The sequence below is a fragment of the Lepidothrix coronata genome, unplaced genomic scaffold (assembly GCF_001604755.1).
Source record: "Lepidothrix coronata isolate B3197 unplaced genomic scaffold, Lepidothrix_coronata-1.0 Scaffold104, whole genome shotgun sequence".
NCBI classification, from domain to species: Eukaryota; Metazoa; Chordata; class Aves; order Passeriformes; family Pipridae; genus Lepidothrix; species Lepidothrix coronata.
In genome coordinates, this window is record NW_016690284.1 from 402,375 (window position 1) to 420,029 (window position 17,655).

Consider the following 17,655-nt stretch of genomic DNA (forward strand, 5'->3'; position numbering starts at 1 on the left):
CGTAATTTCTTTTCTGAAAACTCTGGGCTTATGTCTTGATCTTTTAGCTGCTTCCCTTGCACAATGGGAGTCCCCAAGTTAGATCTAGTCCTAGTTAACTCAGATACAGCTTTGAAATCCAAAGGAAAGGGGGCAAAAACTGAAGCAGGATTTTGATGAGTTTGTGAAGGCCTTCACAACTCTTCAACACTCAGGGTGTTTTGAATTTTCAATTTTAATATGTCAATGTTTTGGAGTTTTTTGATTATTTCTAGGGTTTTCTTTTGCCTTACAACAGCTGTTAAGACACAAGCAAGGGATAAATGAAAAGCTCGGGAACGACAGAGTGCATCCTTAAAAACTTTTATTAGTGTGGCACGGTGCAGACTGGAAGCAGAGTCACGAGTCTTAAATATCCCCAACTTCAGTCTCCGGGCTGTCTGCCTCCTGGGCCACCCCCCAGAGCAGAGTTTTGGTGTTGGTAGGAGACCTTCCTCCGGCAGCCGATGGGAGGAGCTGTAACACGTGTAAGGATGTGCAAAAGGATATTCTGCAGAGGAAGAAGGCAGAGGGAAAGCCACGGAGACACTTGTCATGACAGCCCTGGCTGCAGCAGACCCGTGAGACGCGCCTGCCTGTGCCTGTTCTCTCGCAGGGCAGGAAAATGGGACTGTTCCCTGCAGCGTTAACTTCGGCCCTATTTCTGCATTCCCTGCTGGAGTGCGAGGAACAGACTAGAAACAGTGCAAAACAAGATTTAAAAAAAAAAAAAAGTCTGCCTGTGGACCTGAACTTTGATTTCGGCCAAGACTCATTGCCCCTTCTCAATTTCCCCTTCTGTGATGGTAGCAGCGTCACTGTTACACTAAGACTTGTGTTTGTTCAGTCCAGGAGACTCCTGAAATTATAACAGTACAGATACAATTGGGGGAACTGGGGGGGGGGAATAAAAAATTCTGTCCTAGTGTATTTAACTACAGTTAAGGCAGCATCCCAAATACCTGCTTTATTACCAGATGTGCTGGAAGAAGCAGCTAATCCCCAGTTTCTCAGCTTTTATCCACCCACAGATGACCTGTGGTTTTCCTACCAGGATCTGGCCTGAGCAAAGCCTGCCAGCCCCAGCTGAGGATAACTAAAGCTCACTATATTCCAGAACACTTAAGGCATTCACCACAATGTTAAAAATGCTAGCACATACAAACTCTTCAGAGAGTTACAGGCACTATGTGGAGGTTATGTGCAAAAGTCTGCAGAAATTTTTTTTTTTGGCATTGCTCTTCATTGATGGAATATATTTCTTGCAAACAGAAGCATTCTTTCCTTCTGAACACTAAAGGAAATTAAAAAACAGTCAGACTATAATGAACTGACTGGGTAAGGGAAAGAAACAAACCACCCAAGCCTACTACTGGGGAAAAAGGAAAGATGAAAAAGAAGTCCAGCAAGTATCGTTGTACAAAAACCACCCAGAATAACCATGCGCTTTCAGCATCAGCTTTTGTTCTTCAGGAGTAACTATCCACCCACAGAAAGAAGACATTTTACATGGTGTGCCAGGATCCTGGGGGGAAGAAAGCCAAAGAAAAGTCAGAGTGCTCATCTTCTGTGACCTGGAAATAAACCTCACAACATAAATCTAGGCTTAATAACATGAACATGAGTTGTCTTTGTAGTAGCCCAAAGAAGAAATCTCACCTGATAATGTTTTAATGTTTAGCTTGTTTTCTGCCTCTCAGATTTGCTGCTGGAGGACTGTCCCTTTGCCTAAAGAGAGAATGAGACAGTGAGAAACTGTGAACTAAGCTAAAAATCCGAAATCAAACAGTGACAGACACTCATCAGAATCACAGTTCAGACATAAATATGATCTCTGAAATACAGAAAATTTAATCACAGCTCAGAACACCCTCCTGAAGAAGAATTAGAGACATCCTCCAATTTTACAACCAGAATTCTAAGTCAGTCAGTTCTGTTGTTACACAAAAGACATCTGTGGCGATTTCACAATAACAATGAGAAATCTCATCACTTGGCATGCGAAACTTAAGATTTCCAGACCAAATCTAACCATCTGGTTCAGGCATCTATCTGCATATCCTCGTGAGAGAACAACGTGATGGGAGAAGTTTCACCCTTACCTGAATCCTTTTTCTGTACTTTGGGATGACAAAAGCCAAGCAACCCTTTTAATCTTTTTTCTCCTTTTTTTCCTTTTTTTTTCTTTGAATACAGAAACAGCTGCCTGCCCTTTCCCATCAGATTCACTCTGCATATTTATTTATGAATGTATGTAGGTCTTCATTAATTTAAAAAAAATAAATTATGATAGTAACTTGAGTGTGGTTGCAGGAGTACTTTCTAATCACTTTTGGAATGCTGTTGCTCAAAACTGTCAAGGAAGAGAAGTGATGAGGATCCCACCTGAGGCAGCTACAGGCATGTGAAGTAGGACTCTTAGATCAGCAAATTGGGGAAGGAGAAGCCTGTGGAGCATGCACTGCAGAAGACCACATTCTCTGAAAGATATGTATTTTTTTGCCCATTTACTGCCAACTTCCCTTGAAACAGACAGGATCCTTTCTCCTATAAGTAAAAATTATTCCATTTCAACCTATTGATGTAATATCCTCCTCAGAATAACAGCCATGTGATATGAATCTAAAATCCAGCTGCCCATCTCGTATGTTTACAGTGCCTGGTAACCATGACTGTCCACACTATAGTATGTGTGTTTATACCGTTTTAGGGTCTCTGGGTTTTCCTTTGTCCTTCGAGGTTGGTTTAGTCGTCGTGGTTTCCTTTCCGCTTTTGTCCTACACTCCAAAGAAAAAAAAGTAATTACAGTTACAAAGAGAATAGAGCATAAAAGCACAGCTAATCATAACCAACACCTAAAAATGGACAAACTCCTAATTCTTGGTGCCTTGCAGTGTAAGCTTAAGGAAGCTGCTGCAGAATTTCACCTGGGAACTGGTTACGTTTCCATATGTGGCACTAAACCTGCATTATATGAGAAAACTGTTGTTTAAACATGTTTCAAAATGGCTTTTTGTAGTCTTTTTGCTAACTCATGCTTCTTCTTCCCAAGACCCTCCACGGTAGTGTTATCTCAGGAATGTCCTGAGAAGGTGTCCTGAGGTGTTTCCCATTGGACCTTGTTAACCTCTTCCTGTGATTGGGTGTTCCTGTAAGCCCCTTGAGACTTCTAATTGGTTACTCTGTGAATCCTCCTAAACCCTATAAATGTAACATCCCCAGCAATAAACCCTCTCTTGCCTCCTCTCCACACCCAGTGCGCTGTCTCTGTCCCTGCCATGGAGCCACGTGGGTGGGGGGAGGGGAGGGCACCTCTCCCCTCCAGGCTCAGGACCTGAAACCCCTGTCGCTGGAGTTCCCTTTCCCCATCCTTCAAGAAGTTGGAATAGTTCAACTGGACCGCCCCACGCCGTGGGTGGTGAAAGGGATCCAGATCCATAGCTCCATCTGACCACGGGATTTAATTTTTGGATAGCTACTGTACTGGTTTGTTCAAAGATCTGTTGAATTCAAGCTTTGGTAATTCTTACTCCTCACAGGAGAAGCAGGAGGTTGTAGCAAGAAATCATGGGAGTTGTAGTTTTCCGGGCTCTGACGCATGCTCAAACAATACTTGATTGTCATTGGTTGGAAGATCATGTGACATGTTTAAGCGCTGTATTTAAACCTGAGTGTTTTGAAATAAACCTCAATTCTGCCCTGGCACTTGGTTGTGTCACTGGCAGGGTTCGTGCCTTATTCACCACCTCAGAAGGTAGTGCAGCAGGAAGCAGGGAGGGATGAGCTGGGAGAGGGCAGCTGCTTTGCTCAGCAGAATACAAAAACTATTATGAATAAAAAAAATGCAAACCATTCCTTCTGCCTGCAGGTGAGGGATCAGGGCATGGGCTAGAACACATTACAGACATGCTGGGAGAAGTCTGAATGCTGTTTGTTAGTTGTGTTTAAGAGGATTATATGTCAAATAAATGCTCTATTTCTCATTGCAAGACTTCTCTAGTCCATACCTTCTGCATTTTTCTTGACAGCTCTACTGTTTTCCCTAACACACCTTAAACTCTCTCCTGTTTCCAGCATTTCTCTCTACAAAACCCTCTTGAACTGCTGCTCAGCTGCAGCCTACAACCATTACTAGGCAGTGCATCCCATCACTGATGAAAGGTTTCTTTGCCTCTCTACAGTTGGTGGATACTCTAATCTGTACAAAACCTGTTATCCTTCTTCTCTGCTCAACTTACCTCTCCAAGCCTGTCTTACCTCTCTAAAACACTCTAAACACCACAAACCTTCCTTCTAACAAATATTTAGTACACAGCAAAATGCATCAAATCTCCATTTCCAGTAGTAAGACAGTCCCTACATCTGCACAGGGCTCCTGTAAACCTAAGGTGAGCTATTGCAGTGAAAAGTGAGGAGTGAAAAACTGTTTATTTTTCAAGTTTTTAGCAGAAAATGTCCTACCTTTGAGTGCTGTGGTGTAGCAGGAGCATTTGCACAAGTGTCAAAGTCACCTGATAAGGCATCAATAGCTGCATTGTCATCTCTAGGCTTCTGCAATAATTTTGAAGTCACACAACATGCAACACTTCCCACAGTCCAATTCATGATTCAGAAATTTATGTCTGCTTTAATTATCCCTTTCTTAAAGAAAAGCACACCTGAACTCTACACATATGTTAGAGAGATGTCTGTTTTGAGGATTCCAAAAGGCATGATTTCTCTGAGTACTGGACCTGAACACTCACAGTGAAGTTGTACAGAAAAGCTATATTTATTGTGAAGAGTTACTCCTCAAAAAAGTTTTACTGCCCACACTATTACCTACTGCATTCATGAGCATTTATGAGTATTTGCAGTGAATCACACTTTAAGCCTACAGTGACGCTGCTTTGAAAAAAAATCAGAGCCCACAGCCTGACACAAACACAGAATAAATATCATGACTATATATATATATATAATATATATATATATATATAAAAATCCTCAATAAAACTCATCATAAATGTTACCTTTTGTCCTTTGTGGTTTATGTCCTCCTTTGCTGTTGGCTTTGCTGGTTTACCCTTGGGAAGAAGAAAGAGTACATCCTTTATTTTGAACAGGTCAGATTAGTTTAAGACAAGTATTTACACACAGCATTGGGTGTTCACAGATTATCAAGAAAGTTGCACCATTCTGAATTTATTTCTGTGTTTCTCCTGCCATGTATTCACAGCCAGTTCACACAGTGCTTTCATGGCTGTGTCACTTTAACCCTCCAGGACACTGATTGTTACTGGGTAGTTCAAAGTAATTATTTGTTCAGACTGCCCAATTAAAAAAAAAAACAAGAACAAAACAACATTTTTTTGTTGTTGTTTTTTGACTTACATGCATGCAAGGCTAGGGCTATCCTAACTACAGGATATTTCCATGTTTAGCCCTAATACATAAATACAGTACAGGCACTTACTCACTTATTCATCTTGTAGTTCCAAAGAGGACAGAGTGGCTCATAAACTCAAATTTCCAGTGTTGCAAATAAAAACTATTAAGGCTTTTCCTTACCTGATCACCTGACTCCAGAAGTTTTTGATAGTCAGGTGGGATGGTATCATCTCTTTCTCCAAGTTTTTCTCTGTGTTCAGATTTAACCTTTTCCTGAAAGCATTTAAATTTTTTAACAACTTTAATACTCACGTTAGAAATAAGTGAGAAGGCTTCTTAAACTTGGGGCAGATGCCCTTTTTGACTTTAAAATTTTAAAACTACTGGTGAAGAAAGCATATATGGATTTCACTATGAAGTGAAGATGGTTTTGTTTTCCCTCACTAATGTTCTTTACCTTAGGTATTGCAGATTACAATTTACTACTACCATTACACAGAAACTGATTTTCTTATTAACAGAAGGGTCTTTATAGAATTTTAGGAAGAAAGACTGAACGAACACAAAATAAGCAGAAACAAGCAAGTTTACAAATATGAGTGACTAAATGAACACATCTGTTGATGAACTCAGTATTTGTGGGTATAGAAGTAAAGCCTGATGAAAAATTCAGCCAGAAAATTAATTTTAGAAACGGAGGCCCAAGAAGACACAGGAAAAATGATGAGAATAATCATAATAAAAGGCATTGAAATAAAATAGTTTCAAATTCCTGTAACACTTCAACACTTGCCTCCAAGTGGCTGAAGTATGTTAACCAATTCAGTATTTTTCACAAAACCCACAAGTAATCCAGCTGACTGAAGAGTGTTTGGTATGCCTACATGTGGGAAACGTAAGAGTATGGAGTATTTTCTAATAGCCTTACTCTTACTTCTAAAATCCTATGCCATATACTCCTACAGGTATATGAGAAGTATTTTGGGGTTTTCTTGTTGATTTGGTTTATTCCCTCCCACACCTCGCCCCAAATTGATCAAGTTTCAGAATGTCTTTTGTTACCTTTACTTTATCCACAACTGGTTTGTTCTCATCAGGGTCAGGCTCCTTCTGTCCCAGGGAATCAGATAGGAGATCCAAGGCTTCATCCATCTCTTTTCCTCCCTAACAAAGTGTAAACACATTTGTGAGTGCAAATGTGCTGCAAAAATAATTTGATTCATCAAGCTAATTAAGTCCTGACTAATGAGCTGTAAACTTCAATGAACAAAGAGCTCTCCCTTTGTAATTGCAATGTTGTGCAGTACCTGGGGAAAAAACCCAAAGAGTATTTAGACCTACAGAAAACATAATTTTAAGAAGGGCTTATGGGATTTATTTTAATGGCTTTTGTTATATGTAAGCCTAACCTCTGTAATGAGAACAGATCTATAAAATGATGGTTGTTTGGCAATTGCCATTCACTTTGCAAACATCAGTTTTTATTCAAAACCTGGTCAAGAAAAAAAAGACCATAAAACCAACTAAAACACAGTTAGGTGAAGCTTTATATTCCCCCTCCAAATCAGGCTGGAAACATTAAGATCCTTCTGCATGGATCAAAATGGAGAAGGAATGAGCAACGTTACAACAAATGGCAGGAAGGGAGGTTCTCTTGGTATTCAGAGGGGGTCATGGCACTGCCTGTTCCTCCATTAACCTTGGACTTCTCCGTTTATAGGCTTGACTTGGCCACTGCGGTGATGACTATGTTGGGATTTATTTTAAATGTTCTCATTACCTAGGTGGGGAAGGGGAAAGAAAGGGAACGAGAAAGAGGAAAGAAGAAAGGGGAAAGAAGAAAGGGGAAAGAAGAAAGACAAAAAGGAAAAGGAAAAAGGAAAAGACAAAAAGGAAAAGGCAACAGAGGAAAAGGGAAAAAAAAGAAAAGGAAAAAGAGGAAAAGTTCAGCCAAAGGCTCAAGCCTAAAACTGAAACCACTTGCAAAGAGGTGACTGCCTGCATGGACCTGCAGAAAGGAAAGACACATCCCCCAATGTCCTCAGTGACCCTGAAGGACTTGGCATGGGTTGGGAGCTTCCAAAGGAGTCTGAAATGCAGCAGTGACTGGAACGTGGGGAGAATGGGCAGGCCAGTCCCCAGTCTGTTCAACGTGGAGTGTCCAGAAAAATCACACTTTTTTTTTTTTTTCTCCTCAGGGGAACATTCTCCTTCCCTGCAGCAGCCAGTTATCAGCAATAAATGACTGAAACTTTGCAACAGCCCATAATAGTGGAACTGGTCAGGCCATGCTGCTGTGTCTTCTCATTTGTTTGGGGGTAAGGACCTACAGAAGGGGTTGCTTACTGAGGCAGAAGACAGAGGAGCTGCGGAGTGCACTGCCGAAACTGTAGCAGCAGAGATAACATCCGAGGAAACCACGGGCTTCCCACCCTCCTTGGTTTTCTGGAACAGTACACAGCGCCATCACAAACATAGGAGGAAAACATACATCAGTCCACACATCTAAAACACAGTGCCTATGCAGTTTATTTCTAGGAGTTTATTTTTCTCAGCAGCTTTAGTTATTTCAGATTGAAATCCCCTCCACTCTGCAACTTTTCTGCATCTCACTTTGTTCATCCATCTCAAGTACTGGGTTAAACCTTGGCACAGCTAAATCAGAGGTTTATGACTCCAGAAGAACTAAGAATTCACTTAGGCCATCCACATTCCCAAGTAACACTTCTAAAATTCTCAGTTGCAAAGTATTAGTTATGCAAGCAATTGATAAAAAGATACGACAACTTGACTATTTCTTTTTCCTACTCTTCTATTAGTTTGCTGCAAAAAGTATTTTAAATTTTTAGTTACTGGACTTTATGCAAGAAACTTTACATAAACTTTGAAGGAAATATGTAAAATGTCAAGATTATTCAAACAACTTGAAAATAAACCCAATTTTCAGAAATCAAATATACTCACCTTTTGTACAGTTGACGTAGGTAATGGTGCAGGTGGTGATGGAGAACAGGAAAATCCTTCTGTCAAACCCTCTAAAAGATCATTTTCACTCATAGGCTATCATTGAAAAGGAAAAACAAAAGAGGCTTTTAAGTCTCTTTATATCTTAAAAAGTGAGGAGGTAGCCCAGTCCATTTTTAAACTGAATACTGGGTGTCAGTGACATTTGCCAGTAATTCATGAATGAAACAGTTATTTGCATATTCACTTTTTTTACCTGTGGCTTTTCTTCTGGTTTTGGTAAGAGTCGTTTTCCATCTTTATCCTACAAAGAGAGATCCCTTGCATTAAACCAAGCAGTCCTTAAATAACTCTGCAATACAGGTACTCTGGAAGCATTCACTGAGCAACACAAACAGTATTACACAAGAAAGTGATCTAAGTCACCTCTGGCACCTACTGTTGTTACTCAAAGTGCCACTTAAAAAATCCAAGTCCTGTAGCTTAAGAACACCTGAATGCTGAGAAGTGATTCAGTGCGAGGGACTCTGAGGTTCCCTATTTTGTGTTCCCATTTCCACGGAAATAAAACAATTAATAAATAAAATCTCAGCTGTGGCACATGTTGTGAAAGCCTTGGCAAGACCTAAACAACCCATTTATGTCAAATGTATGTGGTGATGTTCCCAAAAATATCACCTTGAAGAATTGCTTTGGGTTTTTTAACAGCTTTAACCAACCACAATTTATTAAGTTTTAAAATACCAAAAGCTACTCTGCATCAGAGTAATCTCAAACAATTATTCATCTGCATCTAAACCACCTGTATGCAACTAATCATAGATGTTAGATATTTGGGAACTATGAACTGGAATTTCTGTATACTATAAAACTGGCTGAAATGAACATCAACATTTCAAAATAAAATGGAGTCTCATTTCACCCACATATTCTGAGGAATGAAGGGAAAGTAAGACTAAGACAACACTTTAAATAAATTACTTTAGCTCCTGTTAATGGAGGAATTGTTTCTTCATCTTCACCCAGTTTTTTGTGTTGTTCTGTTTTGTTTTTCTCCTATGAAGGCAAAATAGAAATCATAGCAAGAAAAACAACTAATTACATCCCAAAAGAAATGCACATGAGCAAGCTTCTAGCCTTCAGTCTACTGATTCAAATTAAGTCTTTTTCATTCAATCCAACTACAAATCTTATGAAAGTTAAAAGAAAGCATTTTCTCTTGAGAAAGCCTTAATTTCTCTGCCTGTTTCTTCCTCCGTATATCATAAGCAGTTCTACCTATTTCACTGAAGGTGACATAAGTAAGTTAATAGACAGGCATGGACCAACAACAAAACACTGTTAACACTCTTGAGTCCTAATTCTTGACTTTTTTGGAAATCAACTCAACAGCTACCTGGGCTGCATGCAAACGAAGGCTGAACAGAGAAATCAGTAGCCCACCTCAAAAAGGAGCAGCCTCCTCAAAGTTACGCTGGAAAATAACAGCTAAGGAAAGGGAGTAAAGCCAGCTTTGGGAACTTTCACTTGACAGAATTGCAGAAGGGCTGCTTCTTCTGGTTTTTGACACCAGTCAATTCCATCTGGGCCATGGTTTAGCATGGCACTGGGGGCATTCAGACTATGAACAGCATCCATAGACAGAATACATGTATTTCAGTGACTTTCTTATGACTCCCAATTCAAATAACAAGATCAAGGGCAAAGCCCAAAGTTTCATGCATCATCCATCCCTAATTTAAACTACTCATAATAAATTTGGTTCCTTTAGGACAAAGACCATACTGTGTGCTACCTCTGTGTGCATCTTAACTCTGCTTTGGTATAGCATAAGAAAATGCAGTTTTCAGAATCTGAGGGAACTACTTTAATGCCATAGTCATAATTATTGAAATAGTGCAGTCACTGTGCTGAAATACTACTAGTACTTCCTAAGCAGAATTAAACTGGTTTCAACAGTAATTTTATTTTAAAAGTGAAAATATTATATCTATATTGTATGTAGCCTGAGGAAATACAGTAATTGAAGGCAATTACATCAACAGTCTATTTTTTGAGGTCTGATTTTTTTTTTCCTCTACCTTAACTTTGTCCATAGCAGGATTTTTTTCACCTGGATCAGGCTTCCTCTTTCCCAGGCTGCTGGACAAGGCTTCCAGTGCTTCATCTGCTACGTGACCAACCTGTGTGGGTGTTGATACAAAAAAACCAATCCTTACTTGGGAGTTCGGCTGCAGCTGAAGAACAGTGTTTTTGTTTTTTCCTGCAGTACATATTTGGTTCACAAACAGCATCCTCTTTAGAGCATTAAGAGGTAGAGGAGACCACAAGAACTGTCAGTTTGTCTTCCTCTATGAAGAAGGTCACTGACCTTCCCCACACAGTTCATTTTTTCTGGAAACCACTCAGCCTTTGTGGAGGAAGAACATGCGATGCTGAAATGAGCATCTTGACAATATGTTCTGCCATTTCATAAAGGAAGCACTGAAGATTTGTTTTAGCACTAGCTGAAGTAGCTCCACCACTTACTGCAGACAGGGCTGGTGGAGCTGAAGACTGCACAGTGCAAGCTGTGGCACGAGGGACTACTTTATTCTCAGTGATTTTCGCAGACACAGAATCTGAAGGCTTCTGAAACAGAAAAATTACACTGTAATTTACTGAATATGCTTAGAAAGACGAAATGTCTTTTTTTTTCCTAAACAGAGTACTGAACAAGGCAGAAGAGTCTAAATTTAAAGGCAGAAGCTGCTCGATTAAGAGCTGAGTGCCAATAGTGCATGTTCCAAAAAAAAGCAATAGGGAAGGAAAAATATAAAGAGAAGAAAATATTTTTCTTGAAAGAACAGTAGCATTACCCAGTCTTAGCAAAACTATCAGTGTTAGCATCTTTAGTGAACTAGAAAGACATACTTTGGATATGCTGCTGGGCTTTGAAGGTTTGGGTTGTGCTGCAGGCTGTGCAGGGAAGGCAAAGTCCTTTGAAAATTCATCGACAAGATCAGATTCACTCAGAGGCTGCAAAAAAACCCATATGGGATACAGGTGACTCACTGCCTGTTTTTAATTTATTTTTTCAAGAATTGTATTTCAACTACTCAGAAAGAAGGAAAACATTTGTAGCCTACACTGAAATAACCTTTCACACTTATATGCAACAAAACAGCATGAACTTCCCACTGTATAAAATGAAGAAAACCACATTTTAGAATAAGTCAGTTGCTTTGTCATCAAAAGTCAGTATAAGGTAGAGAACTGTAGAGATAACATAAAATATAATTCAGAGACCCAGATACATAATGTTCAACATTGTCTACGGGGCTACTTAAAACTACCACCTCTTACAATAAATACAACCTCTAAGTACAACCACTTAGTTATGAAAAAAATGCTAATATTTATCTAGTATTTACTATAACAGCATCGTGCTGTTATAATACTTCAAGTATAAACTATATACAGGTAGTGGAAAGCAGCACCATCAACCCATTTTAATTTTTTTTCCCCAGCAGAAGTAGAGTTCCTTCAGGGGCAATGTCACCTCAGAGATCTGCTGACTGCTGACACTCAGCGGCTTTCACTGTGCATGTTTTAGTGAATAAAAAAAGAAGTTTTAGTTTCCTACAGTGTGTCTATTACTATATCTATTGATATTATGTGATCTAGTACTATGCAATCTATATACATATACCTGATGCTCCTGGGATCCTCCAAACTACTGTTCACAGCTGAATGTTTAAATCTTTGCTAGCAGTGGTGACCATTCACTTGCTACATGCAACTTAAATGGTTAGAGAAAGATTCACAATGGAAAAGAAGACATTTGTGAAAGAGAGTCTCCTATTTTCCCTCCCTCATTCCCTCTCTGAAAGTCTTTACAAAATGCCTCAACACATAAGACCTCACTTTTCATAACGTCTTAAATCCTCTCTCAGACGCTAAAAAGAGGCATTGAGGTAAAACCAATTTTTTTTTCACAAAAGTTATTCCACTGCATGTGCTTAAGGGTATGCAGAGTGGAGCACCAGAGCAAGACAAGCCCGAGCTGAAATCCTGATGGAAGGACTTTGTGTTCACCAGAAATCATGGAACAACTGTACGTGACTGAAAGTATTCAGATATTAGCATAGCTCTTTTTTTGTTTTTCTGATTTTGGTTTCACAGATGTAAATTAGTGGTGATACCACAGGAATACTGGCGAATACATCTTGTTCAAAGCCACTTCATTTAAATTACAAGCAGTGAAGAGATGCTCAGAAAAATACTGCAGTACTCCTGTGATTCACTTACAGAACAGATATTCAATTGTATTTGTCTCTCTAATTGAGAGAAGCAGAAGAGCATGGGAATATTATTTTTCTACCAACCACTTAAATTCTTTTGGCATAAGACCTCATGATTCTGAGCTTGTCTTCTGGTTTTATACAGGAGTTTGGACAAACTGTGAACCAACCTCCCATCACTCATGCCACATTCTCTTCTGAAACTTTCCTTTTTAGTGTTTACCATCCTGTTTTGCTCCCTGTGGAACTTGAGGACTTGTCTCCTGACAGCAGGGCTATAGCTGCTCACTTTTTATATCATGACATGCTTGGCAGGTGTTCCTCCTGTGCAGCTCTCACATATCACCTACTCAAGACTTGTCTTGTCTAAGACCTGACGCAAATTTTTAGAGACAAAAATCTTTTCAGCACTGCCTTTGGCATTCCTACACACCTTAACCTTGTAGGAGGTTCTCCCTGAGATTGGTCCTGACCTTCACGCTCATTCCAGAAGAATGGAGGTTTCCTGTACTTGTCCAATTTTTGGCAGCACTCCTCAACTTAAAAAACAGTATTTCCAAAGTGAAGCCCTCAGTTTCTTCAGTGCACAGTTCCTTTTCTTTCTTCCTGTCCCTTTTAAATTAATCTTTGCAACTTTCTCTTTCAATATTTTAATTCTCTCTTGCACTTTTCTAGGCCACGATGGATGCTCTTTGCAAAGTACAAGTTGGTCTTTGTGATTAGGAAAATGTTCACAGCAGTTTTTTTTCCTTCTTTCCAGTCATGTTTCTTTATATTGATCACTAATGAAAGGAAACTGTCAAGAAAACACAAGATTTTCCTGCTTCACCTCTCTTTGTCCTTTAACAGCTCCAACAGAACAGCCCTCTACAGAATACCTTGCGCTAACTCCCCATACAGCCTTTCTTTGTGTCAGCAGTAATTTCAGTAACTCTCTCGTGTCTTAATAGTCTCTAGACTTTTTCCACACTATGAGCGCCTCGTTCACAGCCAATGCACTTCAATAAAAACAACTTCCACTTGACACTTCAGATCAGCAGGTTTTGTGGAAAGAAGCAAACACACAAGACTTACATAATGGCACAGAGAGAAATGAGGTGACAGAAAGGGAGAAAACAGGAATGAATATCTAGTCACACTCCTACAATATTGTCAGTTTTCTAACCTTTGGTTTTTCTTCAGGCTTCGGTAATATTGGTTTTCCATTCTTATCCTAAAAGTGAAATAAGCATTACTGACATTTTTCTATTGCTTTAAGTGCCATACTCAGTAATCACCAGCAAAAATAATGCAAAATAAATTCCACACACAAGATTAAACTAGTGACACAGCAACAGGAATTCCCCTAAATGTGGAATCTTTACACGGCCAGGTAAGTGCATAAAAGAAGCAAATATGATGTCAGCACAATACAAGAGACCAGTGTTCATTCTTTCTGGTGTCAACATGTAGCAAGAATTAATTCCATAGTAAACCAGCAGGTATTCATCCAGTAGTAAAACAAGCTTTGACTAAACCTTTGCACTTGAACAAAGAGGGAGTGAAACCCCAGGGCTGCAATTGGGCAGTCCTGAAATCTCTAAAAAGGGGTGTAAAGCTGCACCTTTCAACACCCAATATTAACATTTAGCTCCAGCAAGGCCAGTTTATACAGCATCACAGAAACTTTCAACTCTGAACTTTATCAAAAACACGTCTCAGTTCTGTTGTTGATTTGCTTAACCTTGAACAAATACCCATCCCTTAAAGCAACAATCCATAAAAAAGAGTGTACTTTTCCTACCATTTCACATTATTGTTTCAAGGTTACATTACAGACTGATCCCAAAGAGGACTGCTGTAAAGTGATTTACTGAAATTTAGTGTAAGAAACAAGAAACACCACTCTTGGAGAAGGAACGTGTCACCTGGGAAGATCAGATCTTTGCTCAGAATGCCTGAAAAACCAGTCATGCCCACAAAGGAAGGGGAGGAAATTAGAGGTACTGAAAACTTACCAGCTCTGGAGTTAACCTGTATTCTGGAGGTATCGTATCATCATGTTCTCCAACCTTTTCTTCTTTTTTCTCTTTAGCTTTTGCCTTAAAAAGAAATAACATAAAAAAAAACCACATAGAAAAAATTAAAATAAAAACCTCAAGTACACTCAACTTCACTATCAAGATTCTTCACCCTACTGTGTTCAGAAGAAGTAGCATCAGATGAAATTATTCCATATATCAAAATATTGAAATTCCTCAATTTATTCCTACCAAAAGTCTGTGGTAAAATCATAATGGTTTAAACGTCATATGAGAATATGGCTCATTATTTTAAATCTAAGAAAATTTTAGACACTATTCAGAGCTCTAACTTTGTGGCAGGTACTTTTAGAATTTTTGTGTGTACAAAACCCTCAGGTTTTCTTGCATTTCATCACTCTGATTATGCAAGCCATAATTCTGTATCTTTTTCCATTACTGGCAATGAAATTCAGCTTTTAATTCTCTGGACCTCCTTTGTGAAGCAATGCATTCACTGAGTTACCAGAAGGCCTAGACTGATTGAATCTGCAATGAAACAGCTCTTCTTTTGTCAAAACTGAGCCCAGCAACAGATTTTTTTACTATTTCCCTGTCATTTGTTTGCTCTGAGCTATTGGTGAAGACAGGAGAAAATCTGCTATTGGTATGGTTATAGGCAGAGTCTGCAAAACTAAACTAAAAAGTGAAAGTTTAACATGCAAACACAAGATTACTGTCAAAAATCTTCTGAAGAAAAGCAAAACTCTTAAAAGACAGTGAAAGGCAAGAGTCAGATGAGAAAGAAAATGGGGTTTTATGGAAAAAAGGAGTACATGCACTGAAAGTTAATTAAAAATCAAACAGTAAATACATGCAAAATGAAAGCTGGCTATAAACTGTACCCAGTGCAGGGGGGAAAAAAATATAGAGCAATTATATTTACCACAGGGGAAGGTGCATGTACGTATGCTTGTATAGCCAAATGATATGCTTATAATTTCCCAGGCCATCTGATTATGTTCTATTCTATCTGTATCCACTTGGGATTTCTTAATTTTTTAATTTTCTTAATCCCTAAAGACTCACACATTCCTTAGGCCTCTGATACAGGCCTTTCTTGTTATTTTACACATTTGTACAGGATAGAACAAAGAGGACTCAGGATTCCACAGGAGAGTCTAAAAACTAGGGTAAAAATGGAGTAACATGTTACCTCTGACACCTCTACAACAGGCATAGGATCTTCCTCTGGTTCAGGTTCAGGTCCTCCAAGAGTATCAAGGAGAGCTTCCACTGCATCTTCTTTAATTTCCTGTATTTAAGAAAATATGCGAACCATTTAATTATCTCTTTAAATTTACACAGGTTTTACCTTAAGTATTTTTATGCTTTATGTGAAGCAAACAGCCAGCACCAGATTCATCATTCTGGTTTGGCTTTACCCAGTTTCCTTAACATCAGATTCTGTGACACAATTAGCACAGTCTAATCAAGATATGACTTCTCTTGAGAAGTAAAAAAAAAGGGGGAAGTATAAAACCCCACAGTGTCACAATTTCATGTAACACAACTGTCATGGGGTTTGACATGGCAAACCAAGGAAGTGTAAGGTTGTACTTGCTCTATACAGCGGAAAAAATAAAGGTTTGTAAAATATGGGAAATTACATTGTATCCAAGTTTTATACACGTTATTACACAACTAAGACTATTTTTCTAATTTTTCTATGCCTCTAGTCATAAGAGCCACAGTCATTCTAAAGAATCCGGAAGGAAAATCATCTGACTCACTAAGGCCAAATCTTTAAGACAGGGGATATCTGAGCACTGGTAATTCCTGTTATTCCTATTGTTTCTATGATAAAGAGGATTTACAACTGAAAAATGAGAATGATGAGTATCTTTAAGGATCAGGCACACATGATATGGCATGTGCCTGTAAATTTTAATTACACGTTAACTAGTAGAAGAATGGCTATGTATACCTCATTTGATTTTGTTTTCTTCTCCTTAGGAGGAACTGAGGTCTTGACTGAACTTGCTGCTTGTGCTTGCACGATTTCTCCTTCCTTACTTTGTTTCTGTGAGAGAAATGAAATTACAGGCAAATTTGCAAAAGTAAAAAGAAGTGGAAAATTGTCAATATCAGTTTATAATGAAATATTAAGACCATAATGGCAATGTTGCATGCAATAAAGGCCTGCAATGGCAGGAAAAGTATCAATACCTCTGTCAGACTGGTCTTCTTTTCTTGAGCAGAAGCAGTACTACAGGTAAAGTCAGAAGACAGGGTCTCAGCAAGCTCATCATCTGTCATTGGTTTCTGAGCAAGAAATTGCAAACCAAGTTATGACTATTAAAGTTCAAATATCAACCCTGTCAAGCTCTGTTTACAGTCTGAGTGTGCCCCATGCTTACTCACACAATGACCTCACTGGCACGTGTCCCTGACACAAGAAAAAAAAAAAGGTATTTTCCCTCACTGGTTGATTCATTTCTCAGATGAGGTTTTACTTTAGTATGTTAAAGTTACAGACAGCAAAATTAAGCTGGCTGGTAGAATTCTGGTTTTTAAGTTAAATGCAGAAATCCAAGTAGTCTTTGCTAAAGACATTATAGAGAGACTCTTGCATGCACAGTTTAGTATTTCTCCCCTTTGATCTTATTACGACCAATATCTCTGTAAGCATTTCTTTGAATTGTTTCAGCTTCAGTGCCCTGAAAATTTCTTACATTAATTTCTTTATTAAAAACATCTGTGCCAAGTTCTATTTAGTTTTATCAGTAGCTATGTTATCTGGCACTCCCACTTCCTAGGATTTTTGGAAAACAGTTCAACATTTACATTTTCCTAGGAATCCAGTGGTTACTTTCACCTTCCAGTACAAAAAAAATAAATCTTACTTCGTTTGGTTCATTTGCTTTTGGTAGGACTTCGTCTTGGCCTTTGCTCTAAAATGAGAATTAATTTTGTAAATGGGAAGCAAAAACATACAAATATGAAAGGAAAGACACATG

The 17,655-nt window shown here is 38.8% G+C and overlaps 1 protein-coding gene across 16 annotated transcripts in view; it reads right to left on the reverse strand.

Moving 5' to 3' along the window:
• Positions 1 to 328: 328 nt before the first annotated feature.
• The window catches only part of CAST (calpastatin), a 58,749-nt gene continuing 41,422 nt past the window's right edge, over positions 329 to 17,655 (reverse strand). For 9 of the 16 annotated variants that reach the window (XM_017823671.1, XM_017823666.1, XM_017823676.1 and 6 more), the window contains 20 exons: positions 17,542 to 17,589; positions 16,865 to 16,960; positions 16,623 to 16,718; positions 15,852 to 15,950; positions 14,633 to 14,716; positions 13,801 to 13,848; positions 11,266 to 11,370; positions 10,882 to 10,983; positions 10,434 to 10,535; positions 9,334 to 9,408; positions 8,609 to 8,656; positions 8,353 to 8,448; positions 7,735 to 7,833; positions 6,451 to 6,552; positions 5,569 to 5,661; positions 5,031 to 5,084; positions 4,480 to 4,569; positions 2,721 to 2,800; positions 1,678 to 1,746; positions 329 to 1,543 (listed from right to left, as the gene is read on the reverse strand). In XM_017823671.1, the coding sequence (XP_017679160.1) occupies positions 1,689 to 1,746; positions 2,721 to 2,800; positions 4,480 to 4,569; positions 5,031 to 5,084; positions 5,569 to 5,661; positions 6,451 to 6,552; positions 7,735 to 7,833; positions 8,353 to 8,448; positions 8,609 to 8,656; positions 9,334 to 9,408; positions 10,434 to 10,535; positions 10,882 to 10,983; positions 11,266 to 11,370; positions 13,801 to 13,848; positions 14,633 to 14,716; positions 15,852 to 15,950; positions 16,623 to 16,718; positions 16,865 to 16,960; positions 17,542 to 17,589 (1,575 nt within the window). In that variant the 3' untranslated portion in view covers positions 329 to 1,543; positions 1,678 to 1,688. Of the gene's footprint in view, positions 1,544 to 1,673; positions 1,747 to 2,720; positions 2,801 to 4,479; positions 4,570 to 5,030; positions 5,085 to 5,568; positions 5,662 to 6,450; positions 6,553 to 7,734; positions 7,834 to 8,352; positions 8,449 to 8,608; positions 8,657 to 9,333; positions 9,409 to 10,433; positions 10,536 to 10,881; positions 10,984 to 11,265; positions 11,371 to 13,800; positions 13,849 to 14,632; positions 14,717 to 15,851; positions 15,951 to 16,622; positions 16,719 to 16,864; positions 16,961 to 17,541; positions 17,590 to 17,655 lie in introns of those variants that run through there. The other 7 variants (XM_017823667.1, XM_017823670.1, XM_017823668.1 and 4 more) reach the window with 7 other exon arrangements.